Consider the following 18,830-nt stretch of genomic DNA (forward strand, 5'->3'; position numbering starts at 1 on the left):
GAGTGAACTCTGGTTAGTTTAGTCAAACCCCCTGAGAAGAAACACAATCTGTTTTAACACTCTGTGTGTGTGTGTGTGTGTGTTCTGTCATAAACACTGACCTTGTCAGGAGCAGTAGTCCCCATTGAGACCAAAACCTGGTCCTAATGAGGCAGAATGAGGAACTGGTTAAGATATGAATTGTGGTTATGGTCAGTGTGTGTGTGTGTGTGTGTGTGTGTTTGTGTGAGGGACATTTTGTCCTCATCACCTGTTTTTTTGTGTTGCTGTTTTATGTCCTCACAGCTACAGTAAGACAGTGTGTGTATGTGTGTGTGTGTTACATGACTGTACATATCTTTCATTCCTTGAGCGCGCGCGTGTTTATATTCACCTGTCAGAGTTTTTTTTTGCCTTCCTGCGCGTGCACGGCGCACCAGAGCGCGCACGCGGGTGTGTGTATGTGTGAGTCGCGTCTACGCTTCTCTCTCTCCCTCTCTCTCTCTCAGTCAGTCTCGAGCTCTTCCTCGCAGCAGCATCTCTCTCTCTCTCTCTCTCTCTCCTCCTCCTCTGTGTCTCCACCCTTCCTCTTCTCTTCTCCTCCTCTTCCTCCTGCTGCTCCTTCTCCGCCTCAGTCACCTCCTCCTCTTCCTCTGCAGGTGGATGGAGGCTGAAGCTCCGGAGGCTCGAGTCATGCCCGGGATCCGCCGCTGGTACATACCGCTGTTTTTCTGTCCATTTTGTGTGTGTGTGCGTGCGTGCGTGCGTGCGTGCATGTGTGTGCGTCAAAGATGTAACGTGATGTTGCTCAGTTCTTTGTTTCTCCGATACAAATATTAACTGATTGACATGTCTCTTATTGTGTGTGTGTGTGTGTGTGTGTCACATCCACATTCACATTCAGAGGTGGTCTGAGGACAGATTGTGTCCACAGAGTCCTCTCAGCCACCAGGGGGCGACTCCTGACATGACTGTGATTGACAGCTGGTGTCACCTGACTGCAGCTTCAACCGTGTTTATTTTATAAGAAAATAAGGTAAAATTTAATTTTATTAGTTATTCATTTTATTCTTTAAATTCCTGACAGGAAGTAGGCTGTTTCGACAGGAAGTAGGCTGTTTCGACAGGAAGTAGGCTGTTTCGACAGGAAGTAGCCACATTTTTGCAACCTGTGTGGAACAAATGGGCGGGGAAAATACTGCATCCACACAGTGAGTGTGTGTTGTTAGATGAATGAATGAATGAATGAATGAATGCTGTAGGTGATAAGTGTAAAAATGCAGTGAAACTGCTGCAGGTCAGGTGACGTCAGCAGAGGAGGCAGAGTCTGTAATTTGTCCTTCCTTAGGAATGTGGACACATTTGTCGTCAAACCATGTCTCAATGTGGTTTTTCTGGGACCAGGTCTGAACCTGGTCTGAACTTGGACCAGGTATGTGTGTAAGATCACAGACCATGACGACTGTTTGTTTGTTTGTTTAAAACTGGAGATGTAATATTCTTCTTCTCCTCTATTTGTCCTTTCTTCTTTTTCCTCCTCCGTCCTCTTCCTCCTCCTCATGCTCCTCCTCCTCCTCATGCTCCTTCTCCTCCTGCTCCTCCTCATGCTCCTACTCCTCCCCCTCTCAGTTGCTCCTCTCACCTCCCTCCGTGTCTCCGTCGTTGAACGTTCTAGACGGTCCGTCCTCCGTCTTCTGTCTCTGGAACATGGCATGCGTTCCTTGCCGGGCGTCGTTGTCGTCATCCGGCTCCTCCTCTTCCTCCTCTTCCTCCTCCTCCACCACTGACCATGGGGCTTCGCTCCAGGAGCGTCGTTAGCAGCTCGGAGGAGCAGAAAAAGCCTCCGGGTGGAGCTCTGCCTCCAACGCCGCTCACAGACTCGGGGGGCGGGGACAAAGATGGCGCCCTGCTGCTGGTGTCGTCGAGTCGCGGCTCACAGGGCCTCGGTGTCGGGCTGCTGGCCAAGACGCCGCTGGGCTACACGCGGCCGAACAAGAGGAATAACATCAGGAGGAGGCGGATCCAGAACCTGATCTACGACACGCTGGAGAGGCCGCGAGGATGGGCGCTGCTCTACCACGCCTTTGTGTAAGTACATGACCATGACCCCTGACCCCTGACAGAAATGTCCTCAGTGTCTCTGAGCTGCTGTGATGATGATGATGATCATGATGATGATGACGGTGATGATGATGATGGTGATGATGATGATGGTGATGATGGTGATGATGATGATGATGATGGTGATGGTGATCATGATGATGATGGTGATCATGGTGATGATGGTGATGATGATGATGATGATGGTGATCATGGGGATCATGATGATGATGGTGAGCTTTAGTTTCTGATTCTGACTGAAAGTGAGACTTTTATTTTGAAATCTCTAAAGTGTGGATGAACAGAAACTGAGACTTTTATTTTGAAAACTGCTGGGTTGGGTTATAGTGTGGATGAACAGAAACTGAGACTTTTATTTTGAAAACTGTTGGGTTGGGTTATAGTGTGGATGAACAGAAACTGAGACTTTTATTTTGAAAACTGTTGGGTTGGGTTTTTGTGTGGATGAACAGAAACTGAGACTTTTATTTTGAAACTGTTGGGTTGGGTTTTGTGTGTGGATGAACAGAAACTGAGACTTTTATTTTGAAAACTGTTGGGTTGGGTTTTTGTGTGGACAAATAGAAAATTGCCCTTGTATGATGTCTGTGTGTGAGTGTGTGTGTGTGTGTGTGTGTGCGTATGTGTGTGTTTGTGCGTGTGTGTGTGCGTGTCCGTGTGTGTGTGAGAGAGTGTGTGCATGTGTGTGCACGCGCACGTGTCTGTGTGTGTGTAAACTGATCATAATCCCAGTTGTAAGGTTATTTTTCACTAAACACTGATATTATAAATAAAAACTATGACATCAGTGAAAACTGAAGACTTTATTAAAGGTTCAATTTACACAAACACTCAAACCAACACTTGGTTGTTTTGTGTCTTTCAGGTTGTTTTGTGTCTTTTTGTCCTTGTTTTGTGTCTCTTTGTCTTTGTTTTGTGTCTCTTTGTCCTTTTCTTTTGTCTTTCAGGTTGTTTTGTGTCTCTTTCTTTTATGTCTTTCAGGTTGTTTTGTGTCTCTTTGTTTTATGTCTTTCAGGTTGTTTTTGTCTCTTTGTCCTTGTTTTGTGTATCTTTGTCTTTGTTTTGTGTCTTTCAGGTTGTTTTGTGTCTATTTGTTCTTGCTTTGTGTCTCTTTTGTTTGTGTCTTTCAGGTTGTTTTGTGTCTCTTTGTCCTTGCTTGTGTCTTTCAGGTTGTTTTGTGTCTCTTTGTCCTTGTTTCTGTCTTTCAGGTTGTTTTGTGTCTCTTTGTCCTTTTCTTGTGTCTTGTTGTCCTTGTTTTGTGTCTTTCAAGTTGTATTGTGTCTCTTTGTCTTTGTTATGTGTCTTTCAGGCTTCTTGTGTCTCTTTGACTTGTGTCTTTCAGGTTGTTTTGTGTCTCTTGTCCTTTTCTTGTTGTTCTTTGTCTTTGTTTTGCGTTGTTCAGGTTATTTTGTATATCTTTGTCTTTTTTTGTGTGTCTTTGTCCTTGTTTTGTGTCTTTTAGGTTGTTTTTTGTCTCTTTGTCTTTGCATTCTGTTTTTTCAGGTTGTTTTGTGTCTCTTTGTCCTTGTTTTGTGTCTCATTGTCTTTGTTTTGTGTCTCTTTGTTTTATGTCTTTCAAGTTGTTTTGTGTCTCTTTGTCTTTGTTTGGTATCTTTCAGGTTGTTTTTTGTCTCTTTGTCTTTGTATTGTGTCTTTTAGGTTGTTTTTTGTCCCTTTGTCCCTTTGTCCTTGTTTTATATCTCTTTGTGTTTGTTTTGTGTCTCTTTGTCTTTGTATTGTGTCTTTCAGGTTGTTTTGTGTATCTTTGTCCTTGTTTTGTGTCTATTTGTCTTTATCTTGTCTCTTTCAGGTTGTTATGTGTCCCTTTGTCCTTGTTTTGTGTCTCTTTGCCTTTGTTTTGTGTATTTCAGGTTGTTTTGTGTCTCTTTGCCTTTGTTTTGTGTATTTTAGGTTGTTTTGTGTCTCTTTGTACTTGTCTTGTGTCTCTTTGTCCTTTTTTTGTGTCTTTCAGGTTGTTTTGTGTCTCTTTGTCCTTTTTTGTGTCTCTTTGTTTTATGTCTTTCAGGTTGTTTTGTATCTCTTTGTTTTATTTTTGTGTCTTTCAGGTTGTTTTGTATCTCTTTGTCCTTGTTTTGTGTCTCTTTGTCCTTGTCTTGTGTCTTTCAGGTTGTTTTGTGTCTCTTGTCTTAGTTTTGTGTCTCTTCGTTTTAGTTTTGTGTCTCTTTGTCTTTGTTTTGTGTCTTTCAAGTTATTTTGTGTCTCTTTGTCCTTGTCTTGTGTCTCTTTGTTCTTGGCTTGTGTCTCTTCGACCTTTTCTGTGTCTCTTTGTCTTAGTTTTGTGTCTCTTTGTCTTTGTTTTGTGTCTTTCAGGTTGTTTTGTGTCTCTTTGTCTTTGTATTGTGTCTTTCAGGTCTTTTGTGTCTCTTTGCCCTTGTTTTGTGTCTCTTTGCCCTTGTTTTGTGTCTCTTTGTCTTTGTTGTGTGTCTTTCAGGTTGTTTTGTGTCTCTTTGTCTTGTGTCCTTCAGGTTGTTTTGTCTCTTGGACATCCTTGTGTCTCATCACTGAAAGTAGTTTTAGTTTCAAGTTAATAATGTGATCTCTGGGTCTATTGAGGTCATGTTATCGCTGATCAAATGTCATCAATAATTGTTATTATTATTATTATCCTATGTTTGTTTTCTGGGTGACACTCTGTTTGTCCTGGTTGTTACGGTTAGCATGGTCTGATGTCCTGGCTACTCACGTGCGCCCCCCCCTGCAGGTTGACACTGTGAGGAAATGTCAGGCTGAAGCACTGAGCCACTGTAGTACTAAAATACTGGTTACCATAACAACACTGGAGAGAGAGTGAAATCAGATCTGCGGGCAGCCGAGAGTCAGGTAGAGCGAGCATGTGTGAGAGCGAGAGAGAGACAGATAGAGGGCGAGCGAGGGGAAACAGGAGACGTCTGACATCGGCAGATTCTGTGGCTGATCAGCGGTGAACTTTGACCTCCTCCTGGCATCGAGACCGGCCTGACAGGAGTGCTCCTACCCATAATGCACTGCTCTCATCTGCCTCCCTTCACCTTTAAACAAACAAGCCAAAAGTTCTAAGGTTGTGTTTTAGTGTGGATGAAAAGAAAGTGAGTCTTTTATTTTTAAAACTGATGGGTTGTGTTTTGGTGTCAGCAAAGGGAACATTCAACTTTTATTTTGAAAACTCCTGGGTTGTGTTTTTTTATTGTGGACACACTAACAATTAGACTTTTGTTTTGAAAACTGCTGGGTTGTGTTTTAGTGTGGACAAACTGACAATTAGACCTTTATTTTGAAAGCTCTAAGGTTGTGTTTGAGTGTGGACAAACAGAAAGTGAGACTTTTATTTTGAAAACTGTGGAGTTGTGTTTTAACATCGATTTTTTTTAATGCCATATTTTTCCCGGGATGCCACAAAAACCCCAGAAAATATTTATTATTGTCAATTAACTCCATGCAGAATAGATTTATTTGTGTTCTATGATTATGTCAATGATTAGCAGCAGCAATTGTAACAGTGCCATCTAGTGGAAGTAGCATGTTTAATAGTGATCAATTCGCAGGCACATGCACGTATTGTGGTTTAACGTAAGTGCGTTTTGAATGGTTTTAAATGGGACATTTTTTACATTACATTACATTACATGTCATTTAGCAGATGCTTTTATCCAAAGCGTCTTACAATAAGTGCATTTAAACATTTGGGTACAAATAAGAGCTAGAAGTAAGTAAGAGCTTCAAGTAAGCCAAACTATAAAGTGATAGTCATAAGTGTGATTTTTTGTCGCCGTCGTCTTAGTCAAGGTAGAGTCGGAAGAAATTTGTTTTTAGTCAGCGGCGGAAGATGTGGAGGCTTTCCGCTGTCCGGATGTTGATGGGGAGCTTGTTCCACCATTTGGGAGCTAGGACATTTTTGTCCTTAACGCTCTCAGTGTAACACTTGTTTGTGTTTTCTAGTTTGACTGTTAAATAAACAAGATGGGTGCAGATTTGCTGGTTTGCTGACGATGAGTTGTGGTTTGTGTGGCTCAGAATTAAGTCGGTGTCATGTTGGATCATGTTGCCTCTCTCTGTGGAGCTGTTTTCTGTGTGTTTACCAGTTTTGGCTTCAGTTTGCTAATGGACTAATGGCTGCGGTCATTTAGATTAATGACATTTATCTCGGACAAATGTCGCTCCAGTGGGAGACTCATTCAGCAGTTGATTATGGAGACGGGAAATTTAAGGTCGAGGCTTAATTAACTCGAAATTTCATCTAATGCTGACTTTGCAGAGAAGAGGGTGGATTACAGTTAAATCACACTACTGTGACGGAGTGATTTACTGTGTTTTATCCATGTTTATCTCACAAACACCATGTGGGAAATTCTTCACATGTGGCACAAACATTCACTCGGACTTGAGGATTAACTGGTTAAAATTTCAGGGTCACTCTGGCCTCATGTTTCATAAACGCATATTTCAGGTTGGGTGAAGTGTACGTGTGTAAGGTAGTAACTGCTGACTGTGCTGTTACGGTGACAACGAGACCGAGACACACATTGTCATTGAAATGTGACTCAGATTTTACACTTTACACTTAACATAAGACTCGCAGGAAACTGAAGTTTGTAAACCACTCACTCTCCCACACCAAAGTCCAGAGAGAAAATCAGTGATTTTAACATCACACACACAGGAGTTGTTGATCCACTGCTGCCTCCATCACTAGTTCAAATGTCTTTTTTTCGTCACTTCAGCTTTCAAAATTTGTCATTTCAATTTATTTCAGTGACACAAAGTGACCACATGAGGCAGCAGAGACACCAGCAGCTGTGATGTTAGTAAACCGGCTCGTCTCTCTGCCGCCGTGACGGTGGATCAGGGATCGTAAAGTGACTTCATGAAACACTCTATTTTTCACGGAGGCAGCAGGGTGTTAAAATTGCAGTGACACCCTGGAGACACACATGCGCACACGCACACACACACACACACGGGCTGCTTCTTGTTTGCGCCATGCCTCATAATCCCCTTTTGTGATCTACATTAGTCCATGACTCGTGATTTCTGTGACGTTACCGTGGCAACCTCGCTGTGTTTGTCTTCCTCCCCTGAACACCAGAACAAATTAACTTTCTCTCGCTCTCTCCCTCTGTTCTCTCCTTCACGCTGTCTTATATTATTAGTATTATTATTATTTTTAATATTGTTATTGTTATTATTAATAAATTCCCTCTTGCTCCGCCCCCCTTTGGCCCAGGCGAGGTTCTGACCGCCACTCCCTCGTCAGACCGTTAACCTCAGGCCTCACTTATGCTGTCACGTTACATTTGTGTCAAACTGACTAAGGAGGTGCTCAGGTATTCACACACGCGCACACACGCACACACTCACTCTGACACACACACACACGCACACACTCTGACACACACACACACACACACACACTCTGACACAAACACACATGCCCGTATGTGTCAGAGAGTGTGTGTGTATGTGTGCGTGTGATGTTTCTGTCAGACGTTTTTTTTATTCTTCACTTTCAGCTGAACAAAGGTCTCTTAATGGTCTGTGACAGAAGTCTGTGTGTGCAGTGGTTGTAGCCTCGGTCTGAGTGTGACGTCACACACGTTACGTTCAGGGTGTTTGGGATCTTTCATTGTTTATTTTGTTTTGTTTGTTTGTTTCTTTCTTTCTTTCTTTCTTTCTTTTTGGCAGTGCTGTTACAGGATGTAGAGAGAACGGTGAAAACCACTGACAAGGCAGAATCAGACACGACTGAAATTACAGACGCTAACGATCTCCTCACTCACACACACGTATGTCAGCAACAGCAGCAGCAGAAAGGGATTGTGGGATTGAAGAGGGGGTTTCCCTTTACAGCAGTCAGATCTGTTTCCTGCGCTCAGTAAGTTCATCCTCCTGAGGGTCGGACCGCTCTACCTGCTCTGATTGATCTCACAAGTGTGCACGAGAGCTTGTGAGCGTGCACGTGTTGATATCATATAAACTCACCAGTGATGATAACCACATAACTGTGTGTGTGTGTGTGTGTGTGTGTGTGTGTGTGTGTGTGTGTTGTAACTCCTGCGTCCCGTGATCTAAAATCACTGATTTTCTCTATGGACTTTGGTGTGGGAGAGTGAGTGGTTTCCAAACTTCACTTTCTTGTCTGACAGTGAGATAGAAACGTGGTCATGTTCTGAAGATAAACTGACGCAGGTTTATGAGACAAGTCTTTTTTAATTGGCTAAAATTAGTTTAATGCAGCCATGTTGTCAGTCAGATTGAGTGTCTGTCTCTCAGGACGGTTTTTGGACTCAGGTCACATGCTTTGTTCTCAGAACCTTGAAAAACCTGAACCTCAGGTGTCAGTTATAGATCAAATGAATTTACAGCAGCAGGATTTTGCTGATAAATGAAGGTTGACACAAATTAACTTCTGTCACCACATTAGATGGATGTGTATGTGTGTATGTGTGTATGTGTGCGTGTGTGTGTGTGTGTGTGCTTGCGTGCGTGTGTGTGTTCATGGTGAAAGTAGGTCACCACGGCCGCGAGCTGCTGCTCACTTCAAGAAACATGATGCAAACACTCCAAGACTCCAGCAGCTCACTCTCCTCTGGACCAGTTACACCAGGAGAGAGAAAGAGACAAACAGACAGACAGACAGAGAGAGCAGGTCCAGCATGAAAATCAATGGCAGTGTAAAGAGCGACTAAAAGCTTGTGCTGATGGAACAATTGAACGCCTCAGATCAGCTGTGATTCCTCCAAACAGGAAGTGACAGAGGACGACTCAGTCGATGTGTCTTCTTTGTCTTTAACGTCTACAGAAAAACACCTAAATCAGAGAGACTCATGAGACTCAATATTCCGTGTGAAATATCTGACTACCGATGATAAAAATAATCGGTGTGTGTTTCTGTGAAATAATCAGCTCACACTTTAGCGGGCTAACGCTAATGCGACGCAGCTAATCGATATTTTCACTGTCAGTTAATCATCAACGATTAAACCAGGTGACGTCATCATCCTAAGATCAGTCATGTTACATTACATTACATTACATGTCATTTAGCAGACGCTTTTATCCAAAGCGACTTACAATGGAATCAAGTACAATTAGCCAGGGGTGGAATCGAACTTGCGACCATGATGTCTTTGGTACACAAGGTAGGGTCTTAACCACTGAGCCACTCCACCTCATGTGACTGAAGTTATCGATCCTTCACAACTCGTTAGGGATTCTCCCTTTAAATAATAAACACATCAGCTCCATTAGCTGTTAGCTCCTCACACAGGAGGCATTAGCCTCCATAGCACGTCTGTGTGTGTGGTGTTTAACCAGCCTGTGGCTCAGTCTGGTTTTAAAAGCTTCGTCTGGAAAGTTCTCACCTCTCTCTCACCCTCTCTCTCTCTGGTGGTACTGTAACTGAGGCTGTGGTTTTTGTTTATATATTTAATTTGAATGCTACGTTAAAACACCTTCATGTGAGGAAACATTTGCAACTAGTTCAGGAGCTGGAAGTTAAAGCTGCATGAAAGTGTTGACACACCTTCTGGCCTGTGAAGGCCTCCATAATGAGACTAACATGAGGCTGTGGAGCTCTGTAGCACGTAAAAGTTTTGTGAGGGAATGTAAACATTTTGTGAAGGAACGTACACATTTTGTGATTGAACGTAAACATTTTGTGATGAACGTAAAAAAATTTTAAAGGAACCTAAGAATTTTGTGAAGGAATGTAAACATTTTGTGAAGGAATATAAACATTTTGTGAAGGAACGTAAAAATTTTGTTAAGGAACGTTAACATTTTGTGATGGAACGTTATCATTTAAACATTTTATGATGGAACAAAAATTTGTGATGAACGTAAACATTTTGTAAAGGAACGTAAGAATTTTGTGAAGGAACGTAAACATTTTGTGAAGGAACATAAGAATTTTGTGAAGGAACATAAAAGTTTTACGAGGGAATGTAAAAGATTTGTGAAGGAACGTAAAATGTAAAAGATTTGTGAAGGAACGTAAACATTTTGTAAAGGAACAAGAACATTTTGTGATGGAACATCAACATTTTGTGATGAACGTAAACATTTTGTGATACACGTAAGAATTTTGTGAAAGAACGTAAACATATTGTGAAGGAACGTAAGAACTTTGTGAAGAAATGTGAAATTTTTGTGGAGGAACTTAAGAATTTTGTGAAGGAACAAAGAATTTTGTGAAGGAACAAAGAATTTTAGGAAATGTAAAGGTTTTGTGAGGGAATGTAAACATTTTGTGAAGGAACATAAATATTTTGCGAGGAACATATAAGTTTTACGAGCACCTTTAAAAGTTCCAGGATCGTGTTCAGGTTTTCATGTGTAAATATTTCATGTGAACAGGAAGTGCAGGTGTAGTTGTTAAAGTGACTTCCTGATTTCTGATGATTGGGTGATTTTCTGTGAGGAGTGAACGTGTGATGTGGAGGTGTCAGGTTTCCTGCAGCTGACAGAGCACTTACTCTCTCATCATTTATTCATGCTTCATTTTGCACCAGGAACCATTTGTTCTTCCCTTCCTTCCCCGTCGACTTCTCTCTGCCTCCCTCACCCCTTCACCCCCCCCACTTTCTCTGCCGCAATGACGAATCATTTCCAATTCCTGTGAGACTTGTCGCTGAGATTCGGCTCTCTCCTTTCCTTCTTTCCTGAAGACTGGTGACGATCGAGTGAACCACATCGTTCTTCATCTTCTCTGTTGTCAGTCTCTGACTCTTTAACTCTGACTCTTTATCTCTGACTCTTTAACTCTTGCACTTTAATTCTGACTCTTTATCGCTGACTCTTGAACTCTTGCTCTTTAACTCTGACTCTTTAACTCTGGCTCTTTAACTCTGACTCTTTATCTCTGACTCTTAAATTCTGACTCTTTATCTTTGACTCTTTCATTCTGGCTCTTTATCTCTGACTCTTTATCTCTGACTCTTTGTCTCTGACCCTTTAACTCTGACTCTTTATCTCTGACCCTTTAACTCTGACTCTTTATCTCTGACCCTTTAACTCTGACTCTTTATCTATGACCCTTTAACTCTGACTCTCTGACTCTTTATCTTTGACTCTTTAACTCAGATTCTTTAACTCTGACTCTTCCTCTGCGTCTTCACTTTGTCGCTCATGTCTCTGAGCTTCTTCTCTCATTTCTCTGAGCGTATTCTCTCTGTCTCTCATGTCTCTGGCCGTCTTCTCTCTGTCTCTCATGTCTCTGGCCATCTTCTCTCTGACTCTCATGTCTCTGAGCGTCTTCTCTCTGACTCTCATGTCTCTGAGCGTCTTCTCTCTTTCTCTCATGTATCTCATGTATGGGCGTCTTCTCTCTGTCTCTCATGTTCTCTGTCTTCTCTCTGTCTCTCATGTCTCTGGCTTCTCTCCGTCTCTCATGTCTCTGGCGTCTTCTCTCTGTCTCTCATGTCTCTGGTCTTCTCTCTGTCTCTGCTTCTCTCTGTCTCATGTCTCTGGTGCTCTCTCTGTCTCTCTCTGTCTCTCACGTCTGTGGCGTCTTCTCTCTGTCTCTCATGTCTCTGGTCTTTTCTCTGACTCTCATGTATCTGGTCTTCTCTCTGTCTCTCATGTCTCTGAGCGTCTTCTCTCTGTCTGTCATGTCTCTGAGTGTCTTTTTCTATCTGGGCATCTTCTCTCTGTCTCTCATGTCTCTGAGCATCTTCTCTCTGTCTCTCATGTCTCTGGCGTCTTCTCTCATGTCTCTGAGTGTCTTTTCTCTGTCTCTCATGTCTCTAAGTATCTTTTCTCTGTCTCTTATGTTTCTGAGCGTCTTCTCTCTGTCTCTCATGTCTCTGAGTGTCTTCTCTCTGTCATGTCTCTGTGTCTTCTCTGTCTCTCATCGTCTTCTCTCCATCTCTCATGTCTCTGAGCGTCTTCCCCTATGTCTCTGAGTGTCTTTTCTCTGTCTCTCATGTTTCTGAGCGTCTTCTCTCTGTCTCTCATGTCTCTGAGTGTCTTTTCTCTCTGAGTGTCTTCTCTCTGACTCTCATGTCTCTGAGCATCTTCTCTATGTCTCTGAGCGTCTTCTCTCAGACGTCTCTGAACGTCTTCTCTCTGTCTCTCATGTCTCTGAGCATCTTCTCTCTGTCTCTCATGTCTCTGATGAAGCTGTTGTCCGTCCTGAAGGTGAGGATGTGTTTGGTCGCAGCTGGAGACCGCTGGTGTCTCTGCTCGTGTTTAAACAAACTTTAGAGGAAAAGATGCTGAACCATGATTGAAGGACAGGAGAGGACACAGCAGGGGACGACAGCTCAGGGATCAGAGGGACAGCTGACTGGACACGTTTAGTCTTCAGTATTCAAACTGAAAAATCACTCTGACTTCCTTCATATCTGTCCCTGTCTCTCCAGGAGGAGGCCTGGCTAAAGATTCCGTGTGCGCTGATGTATTTCAGGGTTAATTTAAGGGCTAATTTAAGGGGTAACTTTGTGTGGGAGATGTCACATGACTAAAGCAGCTCTGAGCAGCAGCTGACCCTCCTGTCCCCCTGTAGACTCTGTAGTAATCTGATTACCTGTGACTCTCAGGTGTAATCTGACTCCAGTAAAATGGCCGCCCTGGTGTCAAACAGCAGAAATTCTTTAATTTCTCATAAATAACATTAAATTCAAAGGTTTTTTCTGCTGTGAGGGCCTTCAGTGAGAACTTCATCCCTGTGATAGTCACAGACTTTTCCACAAGTTTGTAAACACTCACTCTTCCACACCAAAGCCCAGAGAGAAAATCAGTGATTTTAACATCACACACACAGGAGTTGCTGATCCACTGCTGCCTCCATCACTAAGTTCTAATGTCTTTTTTTGTCATTTTGGCATTAAAAAATCATACATTCAGATTAATGTCATAAAGTGACCACACGAGGCAGCAGAGGACCATCAGCTCCTGTGTCCCTGTGAGCTAAAATCACTGATTTTCTCTATGGGGTTTGATGTGGGAGAGTCAGTGTTTCTTAAAGTTATCTTCAGTGTGTGTGTGTGTGTGTGCCTCTCTCTGCTCAAATAAATAATTGAGTCCTCACTCTTGTGTCCACTCTGTCCTCAGATAAAAACATGTCTCTTTCTTCTTCTCTTTGAATTTACTCCTGTTTGTTTGTTAGTTTTAATCTAATCCAGTTTTTATTGGTAAAACATTTAAAAAGAATAAATCACAGTCACAGTAGCGGGAAATACACGAGAAAACGTAAATCAACAATAACATTAAATGAAAAACTCCTGCTCGTCTTTAGTGACGTTAGAGTTTTACGTTTAATGTCAACATGAAAACATTTCGTTTTCTTTCAATCTCATTTAATCTATTTAATCTATTAATGAATTCATACATTTCATTAAATGATTAAACCACCATGATGAAGATGATGATGAAGAAGAAGACGATGAAGATGATGATGATGATGATAATGGTGATGAAGATGATGCTGATGATGATGTAGTCACATGATGTTCATATGTGTCATAAAGAGCTGTGTGTGTTTTGCTGACTTCACCATCTAAATTTACCACAGCTGTGGGTGTGTGTGTGTGTGTGTGTCTCTGTGTGTGTGACACAGCCATATACAACTAAGAGTCTCAGTTGCTAGGCAACCCTGTCTAAAAACGCTCACTCACCAAAATAAAGGCAGTTTTTACAGAAACAGCAACAGAAGATTTGATGTTCAGAGAAGCTTCTGTGTCTGTGTGTGTCTGTGTGTGTGTTCAGAGAGTGTGTGTGTCTGTGTGTGCGCGTGTGTGTGTCTGTGTCTCTTTGTGTGTGTGTGAGAATTTTGATGATGACAGCTGGAGGTCGACGCCCTTATCTGAATGCTGGTGAGTCAGCGTTTTTTTTCTCATTAATGAAGTTTAAACTGTAAATCTCTCAAAGTCTGTTTTTAATGAGAAAAAACTTCTGCTTTATTTACATGAATCATCATTAAAGAATGTATTCTTCAGATGTTCTTATATTTACACACAAACCAATCTTCTGTATTTAAAACAAACTTAATACACAAATCGTTGTTTTAGCTTAAATCCAGTTTCTGTCGTTTCTCAGCTTCATAAATGTGAATATTTTCTACTTTCTTTGTTTCATACATTCATACAAGACTCATCGATCGAGGAATGGACCAAATAATCAATGTCAACTAATAACCATAAATGAAACCATTAGGAAAGACAGAGAGAGAGAGAGAGAGAGAGAGTCTGTGACAGCAGAGACAGAGTCTTTTACTCAGTAAATGAACGTGTGAATGTGTGCAGACTGTAAACAGCTGCTGCTTACGTTAATGAGGGGGGGTGCAGGTGTGCCAACAAACAACAACAACAGTAATAATTAATATAATGATAATAATTAAAAGCAGGGACTGAAATAAATGTGTTCACCAGCTGCTGCTTCACACAAGTGAAGACTGTGTTTATTCATTTAAATCTCTACAACACACACATAGTCAGGAATTAAATCATGAGTGGAAGAGTGTAAACTCCATTCTCCTCAATGTCCACCAGGGGGCGACTGAAAAATATAAATAAACCTTCAAGAAACTGAAGTTTGTAAACCACTCACTCTCCCATACCAAACCCCATAGAGAAAATCAGTGATTTTAGTTGGCAGGGACACAGGAGCTGCTGGTCCTCTGCTGCCTCATGTGGTCACCTTGTGTCACTGAAGTCAATCTGAACGTATGATTTTCAAAGCCGAAGTGACAAAATAAGACATTTGAACTTAGTAATGGAGGCAGCAGTGGATCAACAACTCCTGTGTGTGATGTTAAAATCACTGATTTTCTCTATGGGGTTTGGTGTGGGAGTGGTTTACAAACATCAGTTTCCTGTTGGAAAAGTCCGTCTCACAGTGTGACATAGAGACAGACTTAGTAGACTTAGTAGAACAACAATAAGGAGCACACATTCTCTCTAAACTGCTCTGTGATTGGACAAAATCTCAAAAGGAGGAGAAGAAGTCTCGATTGTAAACATTTAAGAAGCTGAAAAATGACAGAAAGTAGAAAATATCCACACTTAAGAAGCTGAAAAATGACAGAAAGTAGAACATATTCACATTTAAGAAGCTGAAAAATGACAGAAAGTAGAACATATTCACATTTAAGAAGCTGAAAAATGACATATTCACATTTAAGAAGCTGAAAATTGACAGAAAGTAGAACTATTCACACTTAAGAAGCTGAAAAATGACAGAAAGTATAAAATATTCACATTTAAGAAACTGGAAAATGACAAAAGTATAAAATATTCACACTTAAGAAGCTGGAAAATGACAGAAAATAGAAAATATATCACATTTAAGAAGCTGAAAAATGACAAAAGTATAAAATATTCACACTTAAGAAGCTGAAAAATGACAGAAAGTAGAAAATATTCACACTTAAGAAACTGAAAATGACAAAAGTATAAAATATTCACGAAGCTGAAAAATGACAGAAAGTAGAAAATATTCACACTTAAGAAGCTGATAAATCACAGAAAGTAGAAAATGTTCACATTTAAGAAGCTAAAATATGACAGAAAGTAGAAAATATTCACACTTAAGAAACTGGAAAATGACAAAAGTATAAAATATTCACACATAAGAAGCTGAAAAATGACAGGAAGTAGAAAATATATCACATTTAAGAAGCTGAAAATGACAGAAAGTAGAACATTCACATTTAAGAAGCTGAAAAATGACAGAAAGTATAAAATATTCACACTTAAGAAGTTGAAAAATGACAGAAAGTAGAAAATATTCACACTTAAGCTGAAAATGACAGAAGCATTTAAGAAGCTGGAAAATGACAAAAGTATAAAATATTCACACTTAAGAAGCTGAAAAATGACAGAAAGTAGAAAATATTCACACTTAAGAAGCTGAAAAATCACAGAAAGTAGAACATATTTACATATTCACATTTAAGAAACTGAAAAATGACAGAAATTAGAACATATTCACATTTAAGAAGCTGAAAAATGACAGAAATTAGAAAATATTCACACTTAAGAAGCTGAAAAATTACACTTAAGAAGCTGAAAAATGACAGAAAGTAGAAAATATTCACATTTAAGAAACTAAAAAATGACAGAAATTAGAACATATTCACATTTAAGAAGCTGAAAAATGACAGAAATTAGAAAATATTCACACTTAAGAAGCTGAAAAATGACAGAAAGTAGAAAATATTCACACTTAAGAAGCTGAAAAATGACGATCGATGAATATAATCACTTTCAGGGAGTTTCCTCTGTAGTAATTTTGTGTGTGTGTGTTGGTGAAGCTGCTGCCTTTGGCAGTTTAGTTTCCATGGCGACTTCTCCTCCTCCTGTGGTCACTGAGAGCTGTGTTCATAATCATATGATCATATTGTAGCTTACCTTATTTTAGCTTATCTACTTTAGCTTAGCATATCATATCTAACTTAGTTTAGCATATCTACTTTAGCTTATCATATCTAATTTAGTTTAGCTTAGCTAATCGTATCTACTTTAGCTTAGCGTAGCTTATCATATCTACTTTAGCTCAGCTTATCTTATCGTATCTACTTTATCTTAGCTTATCGTATCTACTTTAGCTTAGCTTAGTTTATCGTATCTGCTTTTACTTAGCTACTTTAGCATAGCTTAGTTTAGTTTATCTACTTGAGCTTAGGTTAGTTTATTACATGTGTCTTTTTTAAGTGTCTAAAATCAGATTTTCCTCATGTCTCCTCTGGCAGTCATTTTGTTTTCACTGACAGTGAGTGTCTCTGTCTCAGCAGCAGGGGGCGCTCACTCTGTGTTTGTCACTGCTTTATTTAATAATTAAACTTTTATCAGCTGATACTCTGACCTTTACACTCAGGAATACTCAGAAATGTACTCGATAAGAAACTGAGGAAATTCCACTGCTGTGATGACCCTGAACTCTGAGACACACACACACACACACACACACACACACAGAGAGTGAACAGTAAACATACATCTTCTTCTGTGAGACTGTGGTGATAAATAGTCCCACGTGTCTCTGCCAGGACAGCGAGGACGCTGCAGGACAGTGGTGAATCCTGCTCGTCCACAGTCACTGAGTGATGGGAGCTGAGTTCGCCGTGTGTCCATTAGAGGTCAGACCTCAGCTGACACCAGGACAAAACCTCAATACCTCATGCAACAGTCATTACAGAGCAGTGAGCTGTGTGTGTGTGTGTCTCCCACACCAAAGTCCGTAGAGAAAATCAGTGATTAACCAGCAGCTCTACACAGGAGCTGCTGCCTCGTGTGGTCACTTTGTGTCACTGAGTTGAATCGGAGTGAATTATTTCAAAAGCCAGATTAACAAAAAATTAGAATTTAGTGATGGAGGCAGCAGTGGATCAACAACCCCTGTGTGTGTGATGTTAAAATCACTGATATTCTCTCTGGACTTTGGTGTGGGAGAGTGAGTGGTTTACAAACTTCAGTTTCCTGTTGGAAAAGTCTGTCTGACAGTGAGATAAAGACGTGATCATCGTAGACTTAAACTGACATAGATTCTATTGCAGTGTTTTGTTAAAGCGACTAAAATAAGTGTTTCCACAGTAGAGGCAAATTATTATTCTAGTCAGTCAGTCATCATCTCCCGCTTTATCCTCCACCAGAGGGTCGCGAGGGGTGCTGTGCCAATCTCAGCTACATCAGGCAATAGGCGGGGTACACCCTGGACAGTTCGCCAGTCCATCTCAGGGCCACACACAGATAGAGACAACCATTCACTCTCACACTCACTCTTATGGTCAATTTAGAGTACATGAACATGCAAACTCCATGCAGAAAGGCCCTTGTTTCAACTGTTTTCTACTAAATATTGATTTATTCAGAGCCTCGTCTCACTCACTCACTCACTTATTCACTTACTCACTCACTCACTTACTCACTAACTCACTCACTCACTCACTTACTTACTCACACACTCAATCACTCACTCCTCACTCACACACTCACACACTCACTTACTCACACACAAACACTCACTCACTCACACACACACTCACTCACTCTCACTCACTTTCACACACACTCACTCACTCACTCCTCACACACACCTCACTCTCACACACTCACTCCTCCTCACTCCACTCACTCACACACACTCACTCACTCACTCACACACTCCACACACACACACTCACTTACTCACACACACACTCACTCACTTACTCACTTACTCACTCTCTTACTCACACACTCACACACACACACTCACTCCTCACTCCCTCACACTCACCACACATTCACTCCACACTCACTCACACTCACTCACTCACTCACTCCTCACTCACTCACTCACCCACTCACACTCTCACTCCTCACTCACTCACTCCCCCACTCACACACTTACTCACACACTCACCACTCACACACACACACTCACTCACACTCACTCCACTCACTCACTCCCACTCACTCACTCACTCACACTCACTCACTCACTTACTCACACTTACTCACACACTCACTCACTCACACACTCACTCACTGTGCCGCTGTGCTGCTCGTTTCCATGGCGATGCTTGGTGTCGAGGTGCGGCCTGAAGGATGAGTCCTGGTGCATTGTTGGAGCTTTTCAGATACGTCAGTATTACATGATAGGACTAATAATAACTGTATTGATTATCAGTCGTAAACCACTCACTCTCCCACACCAAACCTCATAGAGAAAATCAGTGATTTTAGCTGCAGTGACACAGGAGCTGCTGGTCCTCTGCTGCCTCGTGTGGACACTTTGTGTCACGAAAATAAATT

The 18,830-nt window shown here is 41.2% G+C and overlaps 1 protein-coding gene across 3 annotated transcripts in view; it reads left to right on the forward strand.

Moving 5' to 3' along the window:
- Positions 1-599: 599 nt before the first annotated feature.
- The window catches only part of kcnq3 (potassium voltage-gated channel, KQT-like subfamily, member 3), a 37,757-nt gene continuing 19,526 nt past the window's right edge, over positions 600-18,830 (forward strand). Inside the window, exons 1-3 of one of the 3 annotated variants that reach the window (XM_044026396.1) lie at positions 600-692; positions 884-1,015; positions 1,609-2,067. In XM_044026396.1, coding sequence (XP_043882331.1) covers positions 1,769-2,067 — 299 coding nt within the window. In that variant the 5' untranslated portion in view covers positions 600-692; positions 884-1,015; positions 1,609-1,768. Of the gene's footprint in view, positions 693-883; positions 1,016-1,374; positions 1,412-1,608; positions 2,068-18,830 lie in introns of those variants that run through there. The other 2 variants (XM_044026387.1, XM_044026404.1) reach the window with 2 other exon arrangements.

The sequence above is a fragment of the Solea senegalensis genome, linkage group LG1 (genome assembly GCF_019176455.1).
Source record: "Solea senegalensis isolate Sse05_10M linkage group LG1, IFAPA_SoseM_1, whole genome shotgun sequence".
NCBI lineage: Eukaryota > Metazoa > Chordata > Actinopteri > Pleuronectiformes > Soleidae > Solea > Solea senegalensis.